Here is a 19,440-nt window from a genome sequence, read left to right as displayed (position 1 = left end):
GTAAAACCAAATGGATAGAAAGGAACATAGATGAATGAAAATGATGAAGTTAGATAAATGAGTCGCTTTCACAAATGAATGTGTTTTCTTTATGAAGTATAAAAAGTCCAGGAAGCACATATAATTGGACCCAACACTACCCCTCATGTATATGAAGGGGTGATAACCCTAGTAATAATTACTAGGGTGTGTAGAGGTGTGTTTTCTATTTAAATGATATTATTTTACAATGACTTATTTAATTAGGATTATTGTATTTCTCCCTATAAATAGATGACAACAGTTGACGTAAAATCATAAATTTCATACATCGTTATTCTACGAGAAAATAGTGAAAATTTATTATCTAAGAATAAATTCTATTTTATGAGAGTTACGATATTCATCGGTTTTTATTAGAGAAAAATTACTTTCATACTGAAAGTAATCACACCATTTCTTTTTCTATGTTAGGTTTGTGTTGTTCAAGTCCACACTTGACGTAATTCGAGGTACAATAATAGCAGAGAATGTATCGATTGAAAGTCAAGATCGACTCAAATTTGTTTCGCACAAAGCATAGGTGCTTTTCGATTAGAGTTTATTACTATAAATATCACAAAGTGGCTCGGTTTTAAAAATTTTTAAACTTTTCCTATAACTGTTAAATTGTTTTCTTAACAAATTTATTTGACACTTACCATTAGAGGTGAGTATTCAATCGAGTAAAAAAAATTTCGAGTTAGTCGAGTTGATGAATCCTATTTTAGCAACTGAACTCAATTTGAATTTTTTTATAATCAAATTGAATCGAGTAAAAAAAATTCGAGTCGAGTTAACAAATCCTATTATTTATACTCAATGTTGCGTTTACATGGATTGCTTATTTAACTAGTAGACGAAGTACAAGATTATTTAACTAGATAAACAATACAATGGTTTTGCCTTTTAACTTAATAGGTAAACATTTATCAAAACGACGTAGTTTTGCCTTTTCTTATTTCGATTTTTGAATAACTTGAATCGTGTAATTCATATTTGAGGTAAACTGAAAAACTTAATTTTTTTTATTCGAGTTTATCCGAATAACTCAATTAACTCAAATAACTCGAACTATTTAATTCAAATTTTAAATTTTTTATTGAGTTTTTTGAATCGAATCGGATTTTTCTCTCCCCTACTTGCCATCACCAAATGTGACTCGACTAGCATGATGTTCTTCAAAGGCAAATAAGTATGGTCTGTTACATGTTATGTGACGAGAGCAATCATTATCAAAATACCAAAAATCATTGACTGTAAATTTCAAGGACAGATGTGCTACTAGCAAGAACTTTGTATCATTCTTCTTTTAAACAAACTTCTACTTCTTGACATGTGATGTGCCAAGTAAAGTGACATTGTGGAAGGAACTACACTTCTATATCAAATCATGTAACATTTTGAAACATTGTGATCTAACATGACAAAGTACACTCCAGTAACCAGGGATAGAGCTAGGGGCTGGCAGAGCTTCTGTCCTCTCCTAAAATATTTTTTTTTCATTTAGGTCCTTTTATAATTTATAAAATTTTAAATTATAATGATAAAGTTGCACTTTGTCCCCCTCAAATGATAAAAAATTGACTTAATTCTTTAAAAATTATAAAGATATAAGCTATTAAAATGGTGAAACTATATTTTTACTATTGTAAAAATATATAATTTAATTCCGACGCCCTTAAAATAATTTCTAGCTTCGCCTCTAACAGTAATGATAAATAACTTTATGTTTAGAGTTTACTGTATCCTTAGATTGGATCAATACAGGTTTTTTTTGGAGCATTCTCAAAAATTCTTCTCTAAAATCTTTTTAGACTCTCCATCAATGTAAACAATATCTTGCGGTGACAATAGTTGTAAATGCCACATAGTTGCTCATCAAATTCAGAATTGTTAGTGGAATCTTCATCACTCCAGGTTACACACAATAATTTCTTCTTTTTCTTCAGGATGTTAACACAATCAACATGGATATGTCCAAATTCGTAACACTCATAGTGTAGAAGCCTAAATTTGACCGGGCCTTAAAACCAAAACAGAAATATGAAATAAATAAATAAATGTTATTTATTTTAAAAGTCCAGTTTACAAGAGCCCAAACACAGGCCCAAATAACTTTCAAACCCAAAAAAAATAAAAAATTAAAACCCAGCAGCCCAAATACCTAAACCCTATGCCGGATTACAACCTGATAGCCCATACCCGTTACACCCAGACCCAAAAAATAAATGAGGCCCAAGTGGCCCAATTTGTTAAAGCAGAGAGACCTAGGGTTTCAAAAACCCTAGGCGCCGCAAGCATCCCAAGCATCATGATCGTTCGTCTCGTGCCGTTCCAGTGGGCTCCATCGGTGCCGTGGCTTTGGCCTCGTACCACGCCACGATCATCGCGTGAATCGACATCACCGTGATGTTCTCGCGAATACCTACAAGACAGGACAAAAGAAACCAGCAGACACGAAACAGAAAAGGAAACCAAATAGCAGCAAATAAATTGAAACCAATAAAGAAAGAAATCAAAGATTTCTTTCCTAAACATGTATAGTCTAAAGGCTATAAGGCCTTTCCTCCGATTTGTAAAAAAGGGACTTACGTTCTTGGAATATACAGAGAGAATCAATAAAAAAAGAATATAGAGATTCAATAAAAGAATTTATTCTTGCGCGCATATACAAAAAGCATCACAGTCGATTGAATATACAAAGGTGAAATTTTCTTTTAAATACATGCACATATATATATTGCGATTAAAAAAGGAAAAGGGAGACGAACCTCTTTCGATCTGCGCTGAAACGGGAAATTTCCCAGTCTCCGACCACCACGCGTGGCGACGTTCGCGGTGGCGCGTGGGCGCGTATGGGCCTGAGAACAGGGGTCCGACGAGGCTCTGAGGCTGACCCCGAATCCTCCTACAGAGGATTTCTTTAAGTTTTTTTTTTAAAACCAAGTATCCAAATGATTTCAAAACTAAAATTTGGCTTATATAGCCCTAATGAAACGGTGTCGTTTCGCTTAAAACCAATTAGCTTTAAACGACGTCGTACCAAAGCTAGGATCCGCGCGTTGACCCGAGACCCGGTGAGGATCTGCGTGTTTTTAGAAAATGGGCTAATTTCTCAATCGGTCTTTCCGCATTTTAAGCTTTATAATTTCATTTTATTATTATTTTAATTCAACCCTAATCTCTTATATTTACTTCAATTTAGTCCTAATGGTCATTAAAACTTATTCTCAGGAACGACGTCGTTTTCTGGGATTAGGGCAAATTGTTCAGTGAGTCCTCTGAATTTAACGCGCATTTCAAATCAGGCCCAGGATTTTTATTATTTTGCAAATTAGCCTTAGATTTTCTAATTAAATTCAATTTTAATCCTTTTTATATTTTAGTTTACTTTAAATACTTTATATATATTTTTAAAATATTAGTTATATATTACTATTATTATCCATTATTTTTTATTGTCATATATTTTACTTATAAATTATGTTATATTATATATTTTATTTTATATATTTCTTATATATTTTTTATAAAATTGTATTATTATTTACTAAATTTGTAAATGGCAAATAAATTTAAAAAAATATTAATAAATAATAGTATATATATTATCCTTATTTATAATAATATTCATATTCCATTTATATATTACACCTTTTCTTATTTATATATTTTATGTATGTATATTATTTATTTTATAATATTCTTATGAAAATTACTCATATCCTATTTATTGTTGTATATTTTACCTATAATATGGGCTATACATCATATATATTTTTAAATTCTATTAGATGTTATATATTTTTATATACTATGTTTCTATATGTAAAATATTTGTTACTTTATTATTATTATTATACGTATACCATATTATATTTCATACTATATTTTTATTATTCAATATTCCTTATAATATCTATCTTTCTCATATATATTTTTATTATATGTTATTTATTTTGTTTTTTATACTAACTATTTTACCATATTTTTACATGCAAAATACTTATTATATTTTTATTATTTTATATTATATTTCCTTATATTTTATTCATATTATATTATTATACATAACTTATTTTAAACATTTTTAATTTATATTTTAGGTATTTTTTTATCAATAATTACTCACTGATTTTATATTTTAATATATATATATTATATTAGATGTTGGTCTCATAATTTTATTAAATGTTGAGTGCTTGACTTATTATTATTTTTATTGTATTTTTATTATGTATATGTGTCAAATTGTATATCATGCATCATTTTTATTATCAATATGTTTAAATATATGATGAATTACATGTTTATGTGTTTTTACCTATTCTTCTTAAATATGTATCGTATTTTATGCATATTTTACTTATTTAAAATTTGCCATGTTTCTTATATGTATATGTTAGTTATTGTGCTTTTATTTACCTATTACTATAACATGTTATCCCGTATGTTATGCTAATATGCTCCTTCATGCATCGATCTAAAAAATGAGACTTTAAAGTTTTCAAAAATAAAGGCAATACTTGGTGTTTGGAAATTTCGAGAAAATTAGTGCCCTAACTTATTGGATTGCAACTTTTCTCGTTGAGTTCGAATAGTCAAGCACCCTTCTAAGTTTTTAAGGTTTTCTAAGTGCAAGCAACTGTCTCGGAATTTCAAGGCGTTGTGCCCTAACTTACTGGATATGGCGTTTCGTTGTTTCGAGATAGGGATTTCCAACAAGGCTAACTTAGTGTCAGATATCTTAAAAATATTATGTCCTAACTTATTGGATGTAATATTTTGATTTGTTTGATACAAGTGAACCCTAATTTTCAAAATAAAAAAATATTAAAAGAGGATTGCATCTTAAAATTTTTAAATTTCCGACATTAAAGACACTTGATAATCAATTAGGTACCAATTTTTGGGCGTTACGAGGGTGCTAACCCTTCCTAGTACGTAACCGACTCCCGAATCTGTTTTCTCGACTTTCGTAGACCAAAATTAATGTTTTAAAACAAAACATTTTATAAGGTGATCCAATCACACCTAAAAAGATTGGTGGCGACTCCCGTTTTCGTTTTTTTAAAGTCGATTCCCATTTTCCAAAACTCGATAAAAAAATGGTTTCGACACAGATTAGATTCCTTTCTTATTTTCTCTCTCAACCTTTTCAATGATAACCACACCTTTGGTTTTATTCTTGGCAAATGGTTTTAGTGGGTTCAAACTTCTTAGATCTTCTGGATTGCTTCTTAAAGGCTTTGTTGAAGATTTGTGTAAGCAGGGCAGATGGTATAATTAAGATCTTCAATCGTAATGGAGTTGGCAGTAGGCATTGCATCTGTCACTTGTAAAGAAATACTCTTTTCTCCTTTGGCTTTGTTTCATTTGACTTCTTCTAGCTTTATTTCAAAGGTCTACAACAATCCAATTAGTTCATCAATCTCAACACCTTTCTAATCAATTTGAGTTGGATTCTTCTTCTTCAAGAGCAAATGCTTGATTTAAATAGACCCCAAAGCTTTGAATAAAATTCACCAATAATTTCTGAATCCTACATTCTTAAGTTCTCGAATTTAGTAGTTAACATCTGCATTTGCTAGTTCTTTCATGAACAATTTCAAAGATTTTTCATATCTCCTTAATAGTTATACAGTTTGAAATCCTTTTAAACTCTTATGCATTGACACCATAAAATATAGTATAGAAAGCTTTAGAAATTTGCAAGTCGTTCTTCATCAATGGTGTAAGCTAACTCAAATTTATGATTTATTCATGCTTCCGTAACACTCATAAGTGGTTGCTATCCAATGAGAACAAAGCACCAAACGTTCTCATTAGTGAACTTGATGAAGGCTTTCAACCTTGCCTTACAATAAACATAGTTGGAACCCTTCAACATAGGATGACGAGCAACTAAAGGTTCTTCTATGTTTTGCAATTAACAACACTAAAAAGCACCACAAGGTATGTTAAGTGGGATGGAACGAAAAGTAGAAAAATGCTAAGAAAAAAGTGTTGAATGGAAATGATGGCTGTAGTGGCCACTAAAGGTGGCATTGCAATAATAACATAATAAATTGTTTACACAATTTAGTTTCACTAAATTTTTAGAGTTTAGCTTACTGAGTAAATCTACTATCTTTGAACCCAATACAATAAGTGATTCAAATTCCATCACACCTTGGTATAGCTACCTCGCTTTTATACCTAAAGAAATACATCACTCACCTCTAAGTTCTCTCCTTTAGAACTTATGCAATAAACAAAAATTGTTCTCTCTCAAATAAACTCTCAAGAATACATTTCACAATGAACAAAAGTGTATATCAAAATATTCAGTAAAAACCTAATACAAGTCTTTTAAATATATAAAGATTTCAAGATTTGCTAACATACTAGACCAATTACAATCAATTTTCCCTATTAGACCAACATCTGAAATAGCAAGATATAATATAATAATAAAGACAAGTGTAAAGCAAATTGTTAGAGATATATCTTCAATGCTATCCCGATCCAATCTCCACAATTCAAGAGATCTAATTGTTTGATTCAACCCAATTCAATTTTCGAGGTAAGTTGCTTCAAATGGATTAATCTTTAAAGACGAGTTTGCATACTTTCACAATATCAACATCATTCAAACCCAAAGATTTTGTTCTAGAAATTGTCAACTTTATATATGATGAATAATAGAGTATGTCACAATAATAGTCGTAATGACCGCTATCGTCAACCACTTTAAAAACTTACCTCAACAAAAAATTATCCATAAAATACAATTATTATTGCCATTATTTAAAATTCTTGAATTTTAAAACGTTAATCTTATAAAAAATATGCTAAAATTTTTAAATTATTTATCAAAATACATCTTGAAAAAGTAAAGATAACATTTACACCTGTTCTTCTATACCCTTGAAAAGAAGCAACGTCCAACAAATCATCCCCCTTATATTATTTGGTCCACTACATCGAACAAAGTGTTGTTGTTGCATAAGCATAAATACAACTGTCCCCGGTTCCATTTGTTTTTGAGTTATTGCCAAAGCCGGCATGGAATGACACTTATTCTTATGTTATTGGTGGATTCAGTTATATGGCTTTTATCCAAAAGCACTACCAACATCTGATGGCTAATATCTTCATGGATGCATGAACCTTCGTTTATTTCCATTCTCAGTTCCCCCCGCCCATTGCCTGCGTGCTCCACACTTATACCCTAAACTAGGGGTGTGCATAATTCGGGTAAAACCGAAAAAATTCGGTTAACCGACCGAATTCGGTTAATCGGTCGGTTAACCGAATTTTTTCGGTCGGGGTCGGTTAATTTTTTTATAATTTTTCGATTAACGGTTAATTCGGTTCGAAACCGGTCGGTTAATCGAAAATTTTCAGTTAACCGAAAAAATTAATAAATAAAATTATCCAACCCAACCCAAACTCAATTACCCAACCCAATAAAACTAAAACTAAAGTTTACCCAATTACCCAATCCAATAAAACTAAAACTAAAAGACAACCCAATTTACTAAAGTCTAAAACCCAATTTACTTTAATAATTTATAAATTTTTTAACTTTTAAAAATAAAAAATAAAAAAAATTCGGGTATTTTTCGGTTAATTCGGTTAATTCGGTTAATTCGGGTAATTTGGGTAATTCGAGTAATTTTTAACCAAAAATAAAAAATACATAATTTTCGGTTAATTCGGTTAACCGACCTTATTAACCGAAAAAATTTCGGTTCGGTTAAATTTTTTTTAAAAAAATCGGTTCGGTTAACGGTTAAAATTTTTGGAAGGTCGGTTAATTCGGTTATAATAATTTCGGGTCGGTTAACCGAATGAACACCCCTACCCTAAACTGATAACAACCCTGAAAATGACACCTAGCTAGCTAGCTATTAATTTGATTTAAAAGAAACTTCATTTATGTTATTCGGGGTGGGATGTGAAAAGCTTTCTTTCTTCATTTTGTTTTGGGTTTGTATTTTATATTTTACCTTTTATTAATATATTGACTTATAAATTACACTAGGGACTAATTTGATAATATTTTTAAAAAGTGTTTTTGAAAAGTTTAATTTAAAATTTAAATATCTAACATTACTGTCAAAAATTACTTTTGAAAAATAAAATGTTCATTTTAGACATATTATTATCAAGTAACAAATATACATTTAAATAATATTTAAATTAGTTAATATTATTATATTTTAATAAAAATATAAAAAAATATTATAACTTGTTGTTAATATTTTAATATATGAAACATAAATTTTAAATATTTTTAAGCAATATATATTAATTATTTATAAAATTTAATTAGAATATAAAAACTATATTTTAAATATTTAAATATAACCATTAAATATTTTAATTAGTATTTTAAAAATATTTTTTTTAATTAAAGGTTTTAACACATTTGTAATTAAACATCAAGAAAAAAAAGGGAAAGTATTATGTTATTGGAGATGTCAAAAAGCTAAAAATTTCAACCAAAAGCAGCTTGTTTAGCACAGTTTTTCTTTCAAAAGTGTTTTTGAAGCCAGAGAACAAGCCCTAGGTAAACATAAGTTAAAATATCAAATTTGTTAAACTTGACTTATAGGTTCATTGGTTGAAGTGACTTCATTTATACATAAGACTAAAGTTCAATCTGCAGATTTACCTATATAATGCGTGAGGGTGTAAATTTAAATTTGTATTGTATAAAAAATATCAATTTTGTTACACTTTATTAAAAAAAATCAATACCAACCAATAATATGACACTAGGTACGTTATTATTAGACTCATTATTTTTTTTGAGATATTATATACCAATTTGAGGATTAAGATATGTTCTATGGAACAATTTGTTAATAAAGCCTATATTCTATATGTTTAATTTTTCTTTTAAAGTTTTGAATATTAAAGATAACATTATAAATTTAGATTATGATACAACTATTATATGAGTGAAAATATATATATGTAACAAGTTTATAAAAAAAATTATATAAATATAAGTTGGTTTCGGTTGACGGCGTGAGTTTAAATCCCTTCATCTTTATATATTTTTATATTAAATGGCAAAAATACCTTAAAAATATTTTTTTTTCTTGATTAGTAATTTCACAACTAAATTAAATCTGATTAATAAAAAATACCGACTCAATCAAATTCTTAAATAATAGTATAGATTCATATTTAATATTTTATTTATTTATATTTTAAATATCAAAATTAATTTTAAATTTAAATGAAGAATTTAATCTTTGAATAAATCTAAATTTTCTAATGATGGGTGTTTCTGTAATTTACCTTTTTTAACTTTTGAGAAATTCATTAGATTCTTCAAAATTAACGAGTTCATGCATCCTCCGCAATGTAGTGCACCGATGGGTGTTGATTTGTGGAAAACAAATTATAAGGTAGAAAATAAGTCACACTCAAAGCCATCTAGAAATTACAACTCAAATAGTTTATTTTAAAAAATAATCTCAAATTTATTACTATGCTAATAATTTATTTTTTATACAAAGATTTAAATTACTCTTAATTACTCCTACTTATAATTTAGAGGATCATGTATATTTAAACGTGTTTAAATTTATATTTTTTTTATTATTACAACAATAATAATACCAACTGAATTATCACTATATCGATAATTTAAATTTAATTTTAATTTTTTATCATTATACCAATAATTCAATCTATTTTGAAATTCAATTTATTAAACAAAATAAATCAAACATAATCCCTTGATATAAGAATTTTTGTAACCTTATTATATATTTTTAAAAAAATTGTTTCCCAAAATTTGAGGCCAACTTGCCTTTGCTTCTTGATCTTGAACATGTTTCTTTTATTTTTATTTTTATTTTTTTCCCTTAACCAAACGTCATGCCTTAGCTTCCTTAAGCAATGCCTTACATTCTAGAAAGTCTACGGCAATTCTTTTCTCTAGAACAAAAAAATCGATTAATATATTGGGAGGTCCCTTTATTATAAGAATAGTATCAAATTTGTTCCTTGATTATTAAATAAATCAATTTAGTCCCTATACTATTTAAAAGAATCAAATAACTCTAAATTGTAATAAAATTAACATTTATTGTATAAAAAATATATTGAAATTATTTTTTAATTATAGTTTAATTCCAAACAAATGATTTCATTTATAGAACTATAAAAAACTTTAAAAATATTAATCTTATTAAGCGATAATTGATACTTTTTAAATATTCAATATTGACCCTATTCTAATTTAATTTTATTTGATTCTTTTTAATAATATAGAGATTAAATTGATTCATTTAATAGTAGATAGACTAATTTGATAAATTCTTATAATAAAGAGACCTTTATCATAATTTTAGAATGGTTTAAGCTATTAAAATAATATAAAAGCTTAATTGCAATTTTTTAATTAATAAATTTATATTATTTTTTGCAAGGATTCAAATACAAATAATTGAATTTGAGGTTCTGATTTCGTTTTTGCTAGATAAATAAATAGCTAATCAAATAAATTTTATAATTTAATTTTTATTTTGAATTAAATTTTAAATTTTAAATATAAAATTTTTTAATCCAACCTAGCTTTTCATATTCTATCACACGTGTGAATAAATAATAATAATAGTTAATTACACCAAACATTTATGATGCTCGTTTTAAATTGATTTTTAAATTTTAAAACATTTTAATTATATTATCAAATTATCAATATTATACCCAAGGGCAAAGCCAGAATTTTTTTTAAGGAGGTCGAAATTAAGTTGTAATTTTTATGATAGTAAAAATGTAATTTAACTATTTAAATAGCTTATATCTTTATAATTTTTAAAAGATTAAATCAAATTTTTATTATTTTTTGGGGGCAAAGTACAATTTTAGTTTTATTAATTTTAAATTACCTAAATGAAAAATTTTCCATTTTAGTGGGGGCTGGCCCTACCACCCAAGCTACGCCCCTGGTTATACCAATAAGATACCGTTGTTACTAAAATTATTAATTTAACAATTAACGAGGTACCAAATCTTATATAATATAATTTAAAATAAAATCTTAAAGAAAAATAAATATTTTAAAAATGGATGTTGTAAAAATCATGAATTGAAAGTTTTCAAAATTTTTACAAAACTGCCATTCACTCTCTCTTTTTCGATTTTATTTTATTTTTAATTTTAAAAGTTATAAAAATATTTTATTTTCTTTTCAAAGTTTCATTTTAAATTATGTTATATAAGATTTTACGTGTAACTTGATGGTTAAATTGATAATTTCGATAATAAAAAGATTTAATTAATATAACATCGATAATTTAAGAATGTTATTAAAATATTTTAAAAGTTTAAAAACGAATTTAAAATGTGGATTATTATAATGCAATAAAATCTAATAATACTAATATTATTTAATAAAAATAATAATTTTGAAGATTGTAAATATTACCCTTGTTTTCTTTTTCTTTTTTAATAATTCATTTTCTCTCGTATATAAATAGGTTCACACGCTTCTCAAAGAAACTTCAAAAACTTGAAATATCTTTTTAGGCTTTTACCTCTTTTATTTATTTATTATCAGAAAGCTTCAGATGCAGAACGGCAGCTCGGGATTGTCGTTTTGTCCCAGCTTTAACATCTATTCCTCCGATAACAATAATCTCGTTGATATCGCCGATACCGTTAGCCGGAATTTCAAAAACGACGCCGTTTCTGGAGATGAAGAATTCGAGTTCGTTAATACTCTTTCCGAGAATCCTGAAATATCCTCTTCGTCGTTTCCAATCTTCAACCGCAGGGATGGTGATAACGTGGAACAAGCTATCCGGATTCCGTTGAGAGATCTTTTCATCGGCGACAGAGATATTCCGTTTTCATTGTCGTCATCTTCGTCGGAGGCGGATGAGCTTGAAGGATTGCCAGCTGATACCTACTGCGTTTGGAAACCGAAACAATCGCCGGAATCGTCACCGAACAGTTGTAAGAAGAGTACGTCGGCGGGATCATCATCTTCTTCGAAACGGTGGCGTTTCATAAAGGATTTGCTTAAGAGAAGTAACAGCGCAGGCAACGTCTCGTCTTCTTCGTCATTTTCGTTTTTGAATTTAGATAAAAACGAAGAAAAAGTGAATGAAAAAACAGCAAAGGCGACGACGAAGGTGAAGAGAGATGAGAAATCGCCGGCGGCTAAAAGTTTCTACGTCGGAAATAAAGTGTTGAAGGAAGGAGATAAACGACGGTCGTATTTGCCGTACAGGCAGGACTTGGTTGGAATTTTTTCTAATATTAAGGTTTAAGTAGAAATTCCCCTTCTTCTTGAGAAAAAATAAAATCATCTGTAAAAAAAAAAAAGGGTCAGATTATTCGAATGTAAATATTATATTAACTTTTATTTTTGGATTTAGAGAAGAATAAAATTAATAATTATATATAAAATTTAATTTAATGTATAATATATAATTTTTTTTAATTTTTATTAATAATTAATATCAATATGTCTATACGTTGTATATGAAAAAACATTTTACATTTATCAATACGTCAGATCACAACCAATTTTATCTTCCCATCATTTCAATAAATTCAATTCAATTTAAATTTTGAATTTTTTAATCCATTTTGAAATTTTAAATTGGAAATTTATTAAATGAGTTAAAAAATGGTTTTTTTTTAAAAAGTTGAATTTTAACTTTTATGGAAGCAATTATCTTATATTTTCTTTTGAATAATTTATTTATTTTTTCATTCCCACCAAAGTTTCTACCTAACTAATAAGGAGAAGATCATCATGATTTTTGACCACTAAGATTAGTTTAATTACTTATAATTAATATTCTAAGATAATCAAAGAATATTCAATTATTGCTTCCTATTTATAACTAAAATATCTAAATATAATAACAAGTTTTGGTGGAAATTATAAATTAGGAACATTGACTATAAATTTTATATATGAATAAACACCCTTTTGGTCAAGGCTCTAACTTAGTAAGGAAGAAATAATTGTGGAAAATAATTTTTTTTATAATTTGATTATAAATTCTGAATTATCTGTTTTTTTTACTCAATTGACAATTGTGAAAAATCATTAAACTAATAAAAATTGTTAATCTTTTTATGAGATTATATAAGTACAGTTAAATTTCAATTTTGATTTTTATATTTTGCTTAAGTTTTATAATTCAATTTTTATAATATTAATGGATTGTATATTTTATATGTATGGTAAGTATAATTATATTGATAAATTTAATTGTTGAATCATTAATTTTTAATATAAAGATAATTATGGAAATGTATAAAATTATTTTAATTTTTACATTGCATTGTGAAATATATATCTAATTTGATTTTCAAATTTTAAATTAATGTAGCTATTCCAACATATGAATGGAATTTGTTAATCTTCCAAGGAAAAAAAGAAGCCCAAAAAGTAAACTCTAGGTCTAGCCTTGGACTTTTGGGCTACGATGAAGAAATATTTTGTCATCTTATGATAAGACTTGATTTTAGGGTTTTGGCCCAATACCACTAATTAATTCTTTTTTTCCCCTTTTTTGATGCCTCAAAAGTAATTCTTTTGAGTAGCCGTGAAGCAAAGTGGATATTTAATGTCATCCCTCTTGATCCGAGATACGAGGATCATGTCAAATTTTACCAATTTTGCATTTTAAATTATTTAGTATATTAAATTTTAAAAAATTATAAAATAGTTATTATATAATTTCAAAGTATTCGTATAATTTATTGAATTATTTAAAAAAATTTTAAGTAAATAATTGTTAAGTTTTTTTTTTAAGTTTAACTAGTGAACTTTAAATGACAATTCAACGATTGATATTGTGGGTCAGTACTCGTTCACAAATAGAAAAAATATACTTCAGATCTAAGTCGACTTGATAGTCAATGTCAGAAATTAGAGAATTTTTTTTTTTGAATTTTAACAGCCCAATAACTTAAATTAAAATTAATAGTTTAACAATTATGTTGTAACTTTTCGAAGTTGAGTAATCAAAAGATAAGATTATTAATAATTTAATAACATTATTGTAATTTACCCTAATTAAAATATAATGTTTTGTTTTTATGGTTAAATCTAATGCCCTATATTTGATTTTCCATAATCCCATCTATCAATTCTTCAAGTTGCCTCCAATAATTTCAGGGAGGAAAAAATTTAACAAAATACAAAAGCAAGAAAACAGCATACGTGTCAGTCCTTAATTAGCTATAAGTCAATTTCTTAAGGACATCCAAAGACCCAAAAAGATTTTTTATCAAACCGAATATAAAAATCTCCACGTGGCAGCTTAGCTTATAAAAAAGTTTCACGACCCTCATGCAAACCGGGCCCACAAACCACGTGCCTGATTTGCCTTTTTTTAGTTTTATTTTTTATTTCTTCTTCATTATTTCATCTCTTCTATCTTCAATCGTCATTTTCGATTTCCTTTTTCCTTCCAAACGATGTCGTTTCCCCTGCAACTCGTCAGTTGCAGAGCAGCTCACAATTTTCACAGCAGGGATTCGAGCTTCATTAATGGAGTTTTTATTAAAACGACGACCACGAGGAAGAAGAAGCAGCTCAAGGTTTTAGCAATGTCGAGTGATAATTCAATGTTGAAGATGAACTTGAATGAGTATATGGTTACTTTACAGAAACCTTTGGGTATTCGTTTCGGTTTATCACTGGATGGAAGAATCTTTGTTCATGCTCTCAAACGCGGAGTAATGCAATTATTTTTTTTTACTTTTTATGAAAAATCAGTTACTATTTTAGTGGTACTTTTTTTTTTTGGTGATAAAATGTTTTTCTTTTACAGAGTAATGCGGAGAAATCGAGAATAATAATGGTAGGAGATACGTTGAAGAAGACGAGCTATTCGTCTGGTGGAAGCTTTACCGAGATCAAGAACTTCGGCGATGCTCAGTAAGATATATTTGAAAATTATTTTGGTTTCTTTGATGCTTTGTTATTAGTTTTTAATGGCTAAATATCTTAAAGTTTATTTGGATGCTAAATATATATATTTTTCTTCATATCATACAATTTTGCTTTTGTTTGTAGGAAATCTCAATGGAATTACTGAAATTATTCTCTCTTTTAGTTCGTGAATTATGAGCATGAACTTCGTTTGAATGTGAAAAATGTTTGAAATGAATAGATTTGATAGTTTGGTTAATTTCTGCTAATTGTTTGATTTAAATTTTGATGATTGTACCTTGCCATATATCTTTTGTTTAAGCTAACTTTTGATTAACATTAAAGATCAAAAGCCAGTTATAATTAATCTGTGCAATCTGCTTGTTTTGATCAAAAGATGAATAAAGAAGTTAATTATGATACATCATTCGTTAGTTTTTGGTTTTGGTTTCTTTAGGGAGATGCTGACAGAGGAAACAGGATCTTTTAGCCTTGTCCTTGAGAGACCCTTCTCGCCTTTTCCGATTCATGAATTGCATCAATTGAGTGATCTTGACATTTTGTTTAATAGAGGTCGTATGCCAGTTGCCACTTGGAACAAAGCTTTATTGGCATCTACTTTACAAACAACTGAGGGTGGGGGAAATTCTGGTTTTGTAGTATTTTCCTCAAAGTTTCTAGCATCACCAGGTTTAAAGTTCTTGAATGATCAAAATGGACATGTTGATTCCGGATTGCAGAAGAACATTCTTTCTTCACCAGTTAGCCAACTTGTTTGTATTTTTTCTGAGAAAGAGCCTGGAGATGGAGAATGGGCTCATGGAAGCTTCCCTCTGGAGGAATATATTAAGGCACTCGAACGTTCCAAAGGCGAGCTTTACTATAACCACTCTCTTGGAATGCGTTACAGCAAGGTACAGTGTACATCTCTCCAATGTTTGATAGCATTTTGAAGGAATGAGTTTTATTGACCATCTCACAATAAACTGCTCTCTCGCACACATTTCTTATTTTCTCCCCCTCTTTTCATTAACTTCTTCTTGAACCACTATTTGTATTTAGATTACAGAGCAGATTTATGTGGGGTCATGTATACAGACAGATGCTGATGTCAAAACTCTGTCTGATGCGGTGAGTGCATAGAAACATGTTATTTGAGCAGAATCATTTCCTGTCATATGTCTGATATTAGATTATTCATCTTACCAACTTCTTGACGTATGATGCATTCATTTTGAGACTGATTCTGCTGATTAATATGTTATATACTTTGTTAAGAGTTTTTAAACAAACTTCATAAAGAAAATGATATGCTTGGCACATCATTTCTTCACTTGTTCTGGAATTAGGGGAACCAAACACTAATAATAGGTCTCAATGACAACGAATCATGAGCATTTCTCTATACTATACAATTGCCTCTGCTGTATTTGCTTTTGATTAGTGAATGTAGATGATTGTCTGATGATCAGTGCTTTTCCTGCTTCACATTAAAAGATGTCTTGGAAAGAGGCTGTTACTGTTGCATCAAATTTCTGTATTTTCCCTTTCTTCTTGACCTGAGCCCTGATGCGGGTTTTAAAGTCAATTGAGTTTTCATAGCATCAAATTCTTATATTTTCCATTCTATACCCCTCCCATTTAATAACTTGGAATTTGGCACCAGGGAATCACAGCTGTATTAAATTTTCAGTGCGGGGTTGAAGCAGAAAACTGGGGAATCAATTCCAAGTCAATCAATGAGTCTTGCCAAAGATTGAATATCCTAATGATCAATTATCCTATAAAGTAAGCAAAAGTGATGGTGTAATGTTCTGTTTATTTCTGAGAGATTCTCCGTGCAACATTTCATCTTTTACCATATTTTTCAATATTCTCATGTGCCTTAAACTTGTGAATATGTATTCTGTGCTAAGAGGGAAATTGTTGCAGGAATTCATAATGATCCAGCATTTACATTGTCAGCATTACATCATATTAGCCAGGTATAGCTGAATAATTTACCCATATTCCTTCTACAGGGATGGAGATTCCTTTGATATGAGGAAGAGATTACCGTTCTCTGTTGGGCTTTTATTACGCTTGTTGAAAAAGAACCACCGCGTCTTTGTTACTTGCACCACTGGTTTTGACCGATCCCCGGCTTGTGTGATTGCATATCTTCACTGGATGACTGATACTCCACTTCATGCAGCTCATAATTTTGTCACTGGACTGCATACATGCAAGCCGGACAGGTACTTTGTTATAGCATTCTAGTGCATATGATTATGCTTGACTTATCAATGTGCTTTTCTTGTGACTTTTCATATTCCTTGTTTTGATTCACTATTATAGAGACTCATTTGCTTAATCACAGCTTTATCTCCACTCTTTCAGTACTCTTCCATTCATGCTTGACTGCTGCATAGATTCTCATATGTCATATATGATAGATACGTATTAATGAATACGATTAGTGTTTAGCGCAAGATATCACCCTTGCTTCTGCAATCAATTTCCTGGTCTTATATTTCTTATTTCATGGAGTCTAGTGTATTTCTTAATATTTTCTGTCCAAAATGGAAAGAGAAACTTCTAAAAGATGAAAGAAAAACTTACTAGTATTTTGAATAAGTGGATACATTTTTCATTCTGAAATATGAAGGAATTTTTATGGATCTCTTAATGTTTTATTATAATTACATTGCTACACCTTTGGGAACTAAATATGTGTGTCTTTTGCTAATATTTGGCGCATCGTGTTCATCATGTAGGCCTGCAATAGCTTGGGCAACATGGGATCTAATAGCTATGGTAGAAAGTAGTAGACATGATGGACCTGCAACACATGCTTTGACCTTTGTGTGGAATGGCCATAATGAGGTAATTTGTTAAAGCTTGTCTCCTTTTGTTTCTGTGTTCAGCAATGCTACACAACAGGAAGAAATAGGCAAGATGGTTTTCCTTCACTGATGGGTAAGGAATTTTGAATTCCTCATCCTATTGGCCATAATGGCACCATCCTCTTCCTGCAATTTTTCAGTCCCAAAGGCTTTTCCAAGTAAATCTAGAACTTACTCTATAATGTAGTCAGAATTCTGAGGCATCCAAGATTTTAAGCCATGGTTGTTCTAAAGTTGGAGTGTGCATAGATGACTGGCCTTTGTGAAGCTTTTCAGGAAGTTCTTGTCTTTGTCATGCAGGGGGAGGATGTCTGCCTAGTTGGAGATTTTACAGGAAACTGGAAAGAACCAATAAAGGCAACCCATAAAGGTGGAGCTAGATGTGAAGTTGAAATCAGACTTCCCCAAGGAAAGTAAGTAGTCTTCGTTCTATAACTGTTTTCCCTAGTGCTCCTTACTATAAAAATTATTATTACCTGGGAATGAAAACCTATATGGTCAATTATCTACAAAATTTATTGCTTTTCATTGTTAATATTAAGTATGCATGGTTAAAGAATTTTCAAACGCTGCTGCTCATCATGCAATTGGATAATATGTTATATATACACTAAAACAAGGTGTCTCTATTAACTTCAGATATTACTACAAGTATATTATTAATGGGAACTGGCGGCATTCAACGTCTTCACCGACAGAAAGGGATGAAAGAGGGAACATTAACAATGTGATTATGATTGGTGACACTGCAAGTGTGAGGCCCACAATTCAACCACAACAGAAGGTTAGTCTCTGTTAGCATTTTCCAGTAACTTCAGGGGGGGAAAGGTTTCTATATATCGTTGCTGACTATTGTTTGCCTTTGATGTCTTAGGATGCCAATCTTATAAAGGTGATAGAGAGGCCTTTGACGGAGAATGAAAGATTCATGCTGGCCAAGGCAGCTCGTTGCATTGCATTCTCTGTCTGTCCAATCAGACTAGTCCCCAAGTAGTTTTTGTCACTGCAATTCCACCAAGTGGAATGTGCTTTGGTCTCTCCTTGAATCTCAAATACATTAGCACATCCAATTCCTTGTGCAAAATAGTTTTTGCCCTTCGGTATGAAGTGATCTGTCCAATGTAATTCTTACGGCTGAATTTTTTTTGTATACATTTAATTGGTCTCTTTGTGAATAGAAAGCTCAACTGCTACTCTTATAGCATATCCAAGTGATTGTTATATAGATTTTTATCAATTAATATGTAGTCAAAGTACTTGTTAAATGTCTGGGTGATTTTTGCACAAGCCAACTGCTTCAATAGATTTTGTTGTTTTGAATTCTAAGAACTGTTATAAAACATGTAACTGCCTTTTATGTTTTTGTACAAAAGATGCCATAGCCTAATAATAGGGGAAGGTTGTAGATGTCTTCATTCAGAGTTTGGATCTGCTAGATGCCAGGGGTGGTAGCCAACTGAGCTAAACTTTGGGCTCAAAAGAACCTAACCAACTTGGAGTGGTGCATTTTGTTCTTCAGCCCATAGATCCCCAAGGGCATGGCAATTACATGACAACATTATGAGGTATGTGACAGCCAGTAAGCATATATTTCTAGGTCTAACCGCATTCAACTCCCTCTTT

The 19,440-nt window shown here is 29.6% G+C and overlaps 2 protein-coding genes across 2 annotated transcripts; both read left to right on the top strand.

Moving 5' to 3' along the window:
* Positions 1 to 11,533: 11,533 nt before the first annotated feature.
* On the top strand, positions 11,534 to 12,340 carry LOC121231867 (uncharacterized). The gene has a single exon (XM_041116822.1). It carries the CDS (start codon positions 11,601 to 11,603, stop codon positions 12,303 to 12,305), a length of 705 nt encoding a protein of 234 aa, XP_040972756.1. The 5' UTR covers positions 11,534 to 11,600; the 3' UTR covers positions 12,306 to 12,340.
* A 2,071-nt stretch (positions 12,341 to 14,411) lies between these two features.
* LOC107942327 (phosphoglucan phosphatase LSF1, chloroplastic) lies at positions 14,412 to 19,021 on the top strand. Its single transcript, XM_016875981.2, has 10 exons — positions 14,412 to 14,736; positions 14,832 to 14,938; positions 15,390 to 15,846; positions 15,995 to 16,063; positions 16,599 to 16,720; positions 16,954 to 17,169; positions 17,689 to 17,797; positions 18,118 to 18,230; positions 18,457 to 18,601; positions 18,692 to 19,021. The coding sequence occupies exons 1-10, from the start codon at positions 14,476 to 14,478 to the stop codon at positions 18,809 to 18,811; spliced, it is 1,719 nt and encodes a 572-aa protein (XP_016731470.2). The 5' UTR covers positions 14,412 to 14,475; the 3' UTR covers positions 18,812 to 19,021.
* Positions 19,022 to 19,440: the final 419 nt, after the last annotated feature.

Source organism: Gossypium hirsutum, chromosome A07 (assembly GCF_007990345.1).
Source record: "Gossypium hirsutum isolate 1008001.06 chromosome A07, Gossypium_hirsutum_v2.1, whole genome shotgun sequence".
In the NCBI taxonomy this organism is placed as follows: domain Eukaryota; kingdom Viridiplantae; phylum Streptophyta; class Magnoliopsida; order Malvales; family Malvaceae; genus Gossypium; species Gossypium hirsutum.
Note: the sequence above shows the minus strand (reverse complement) of the source record. Positions and strands in the feature narration are given on the sequence as shown.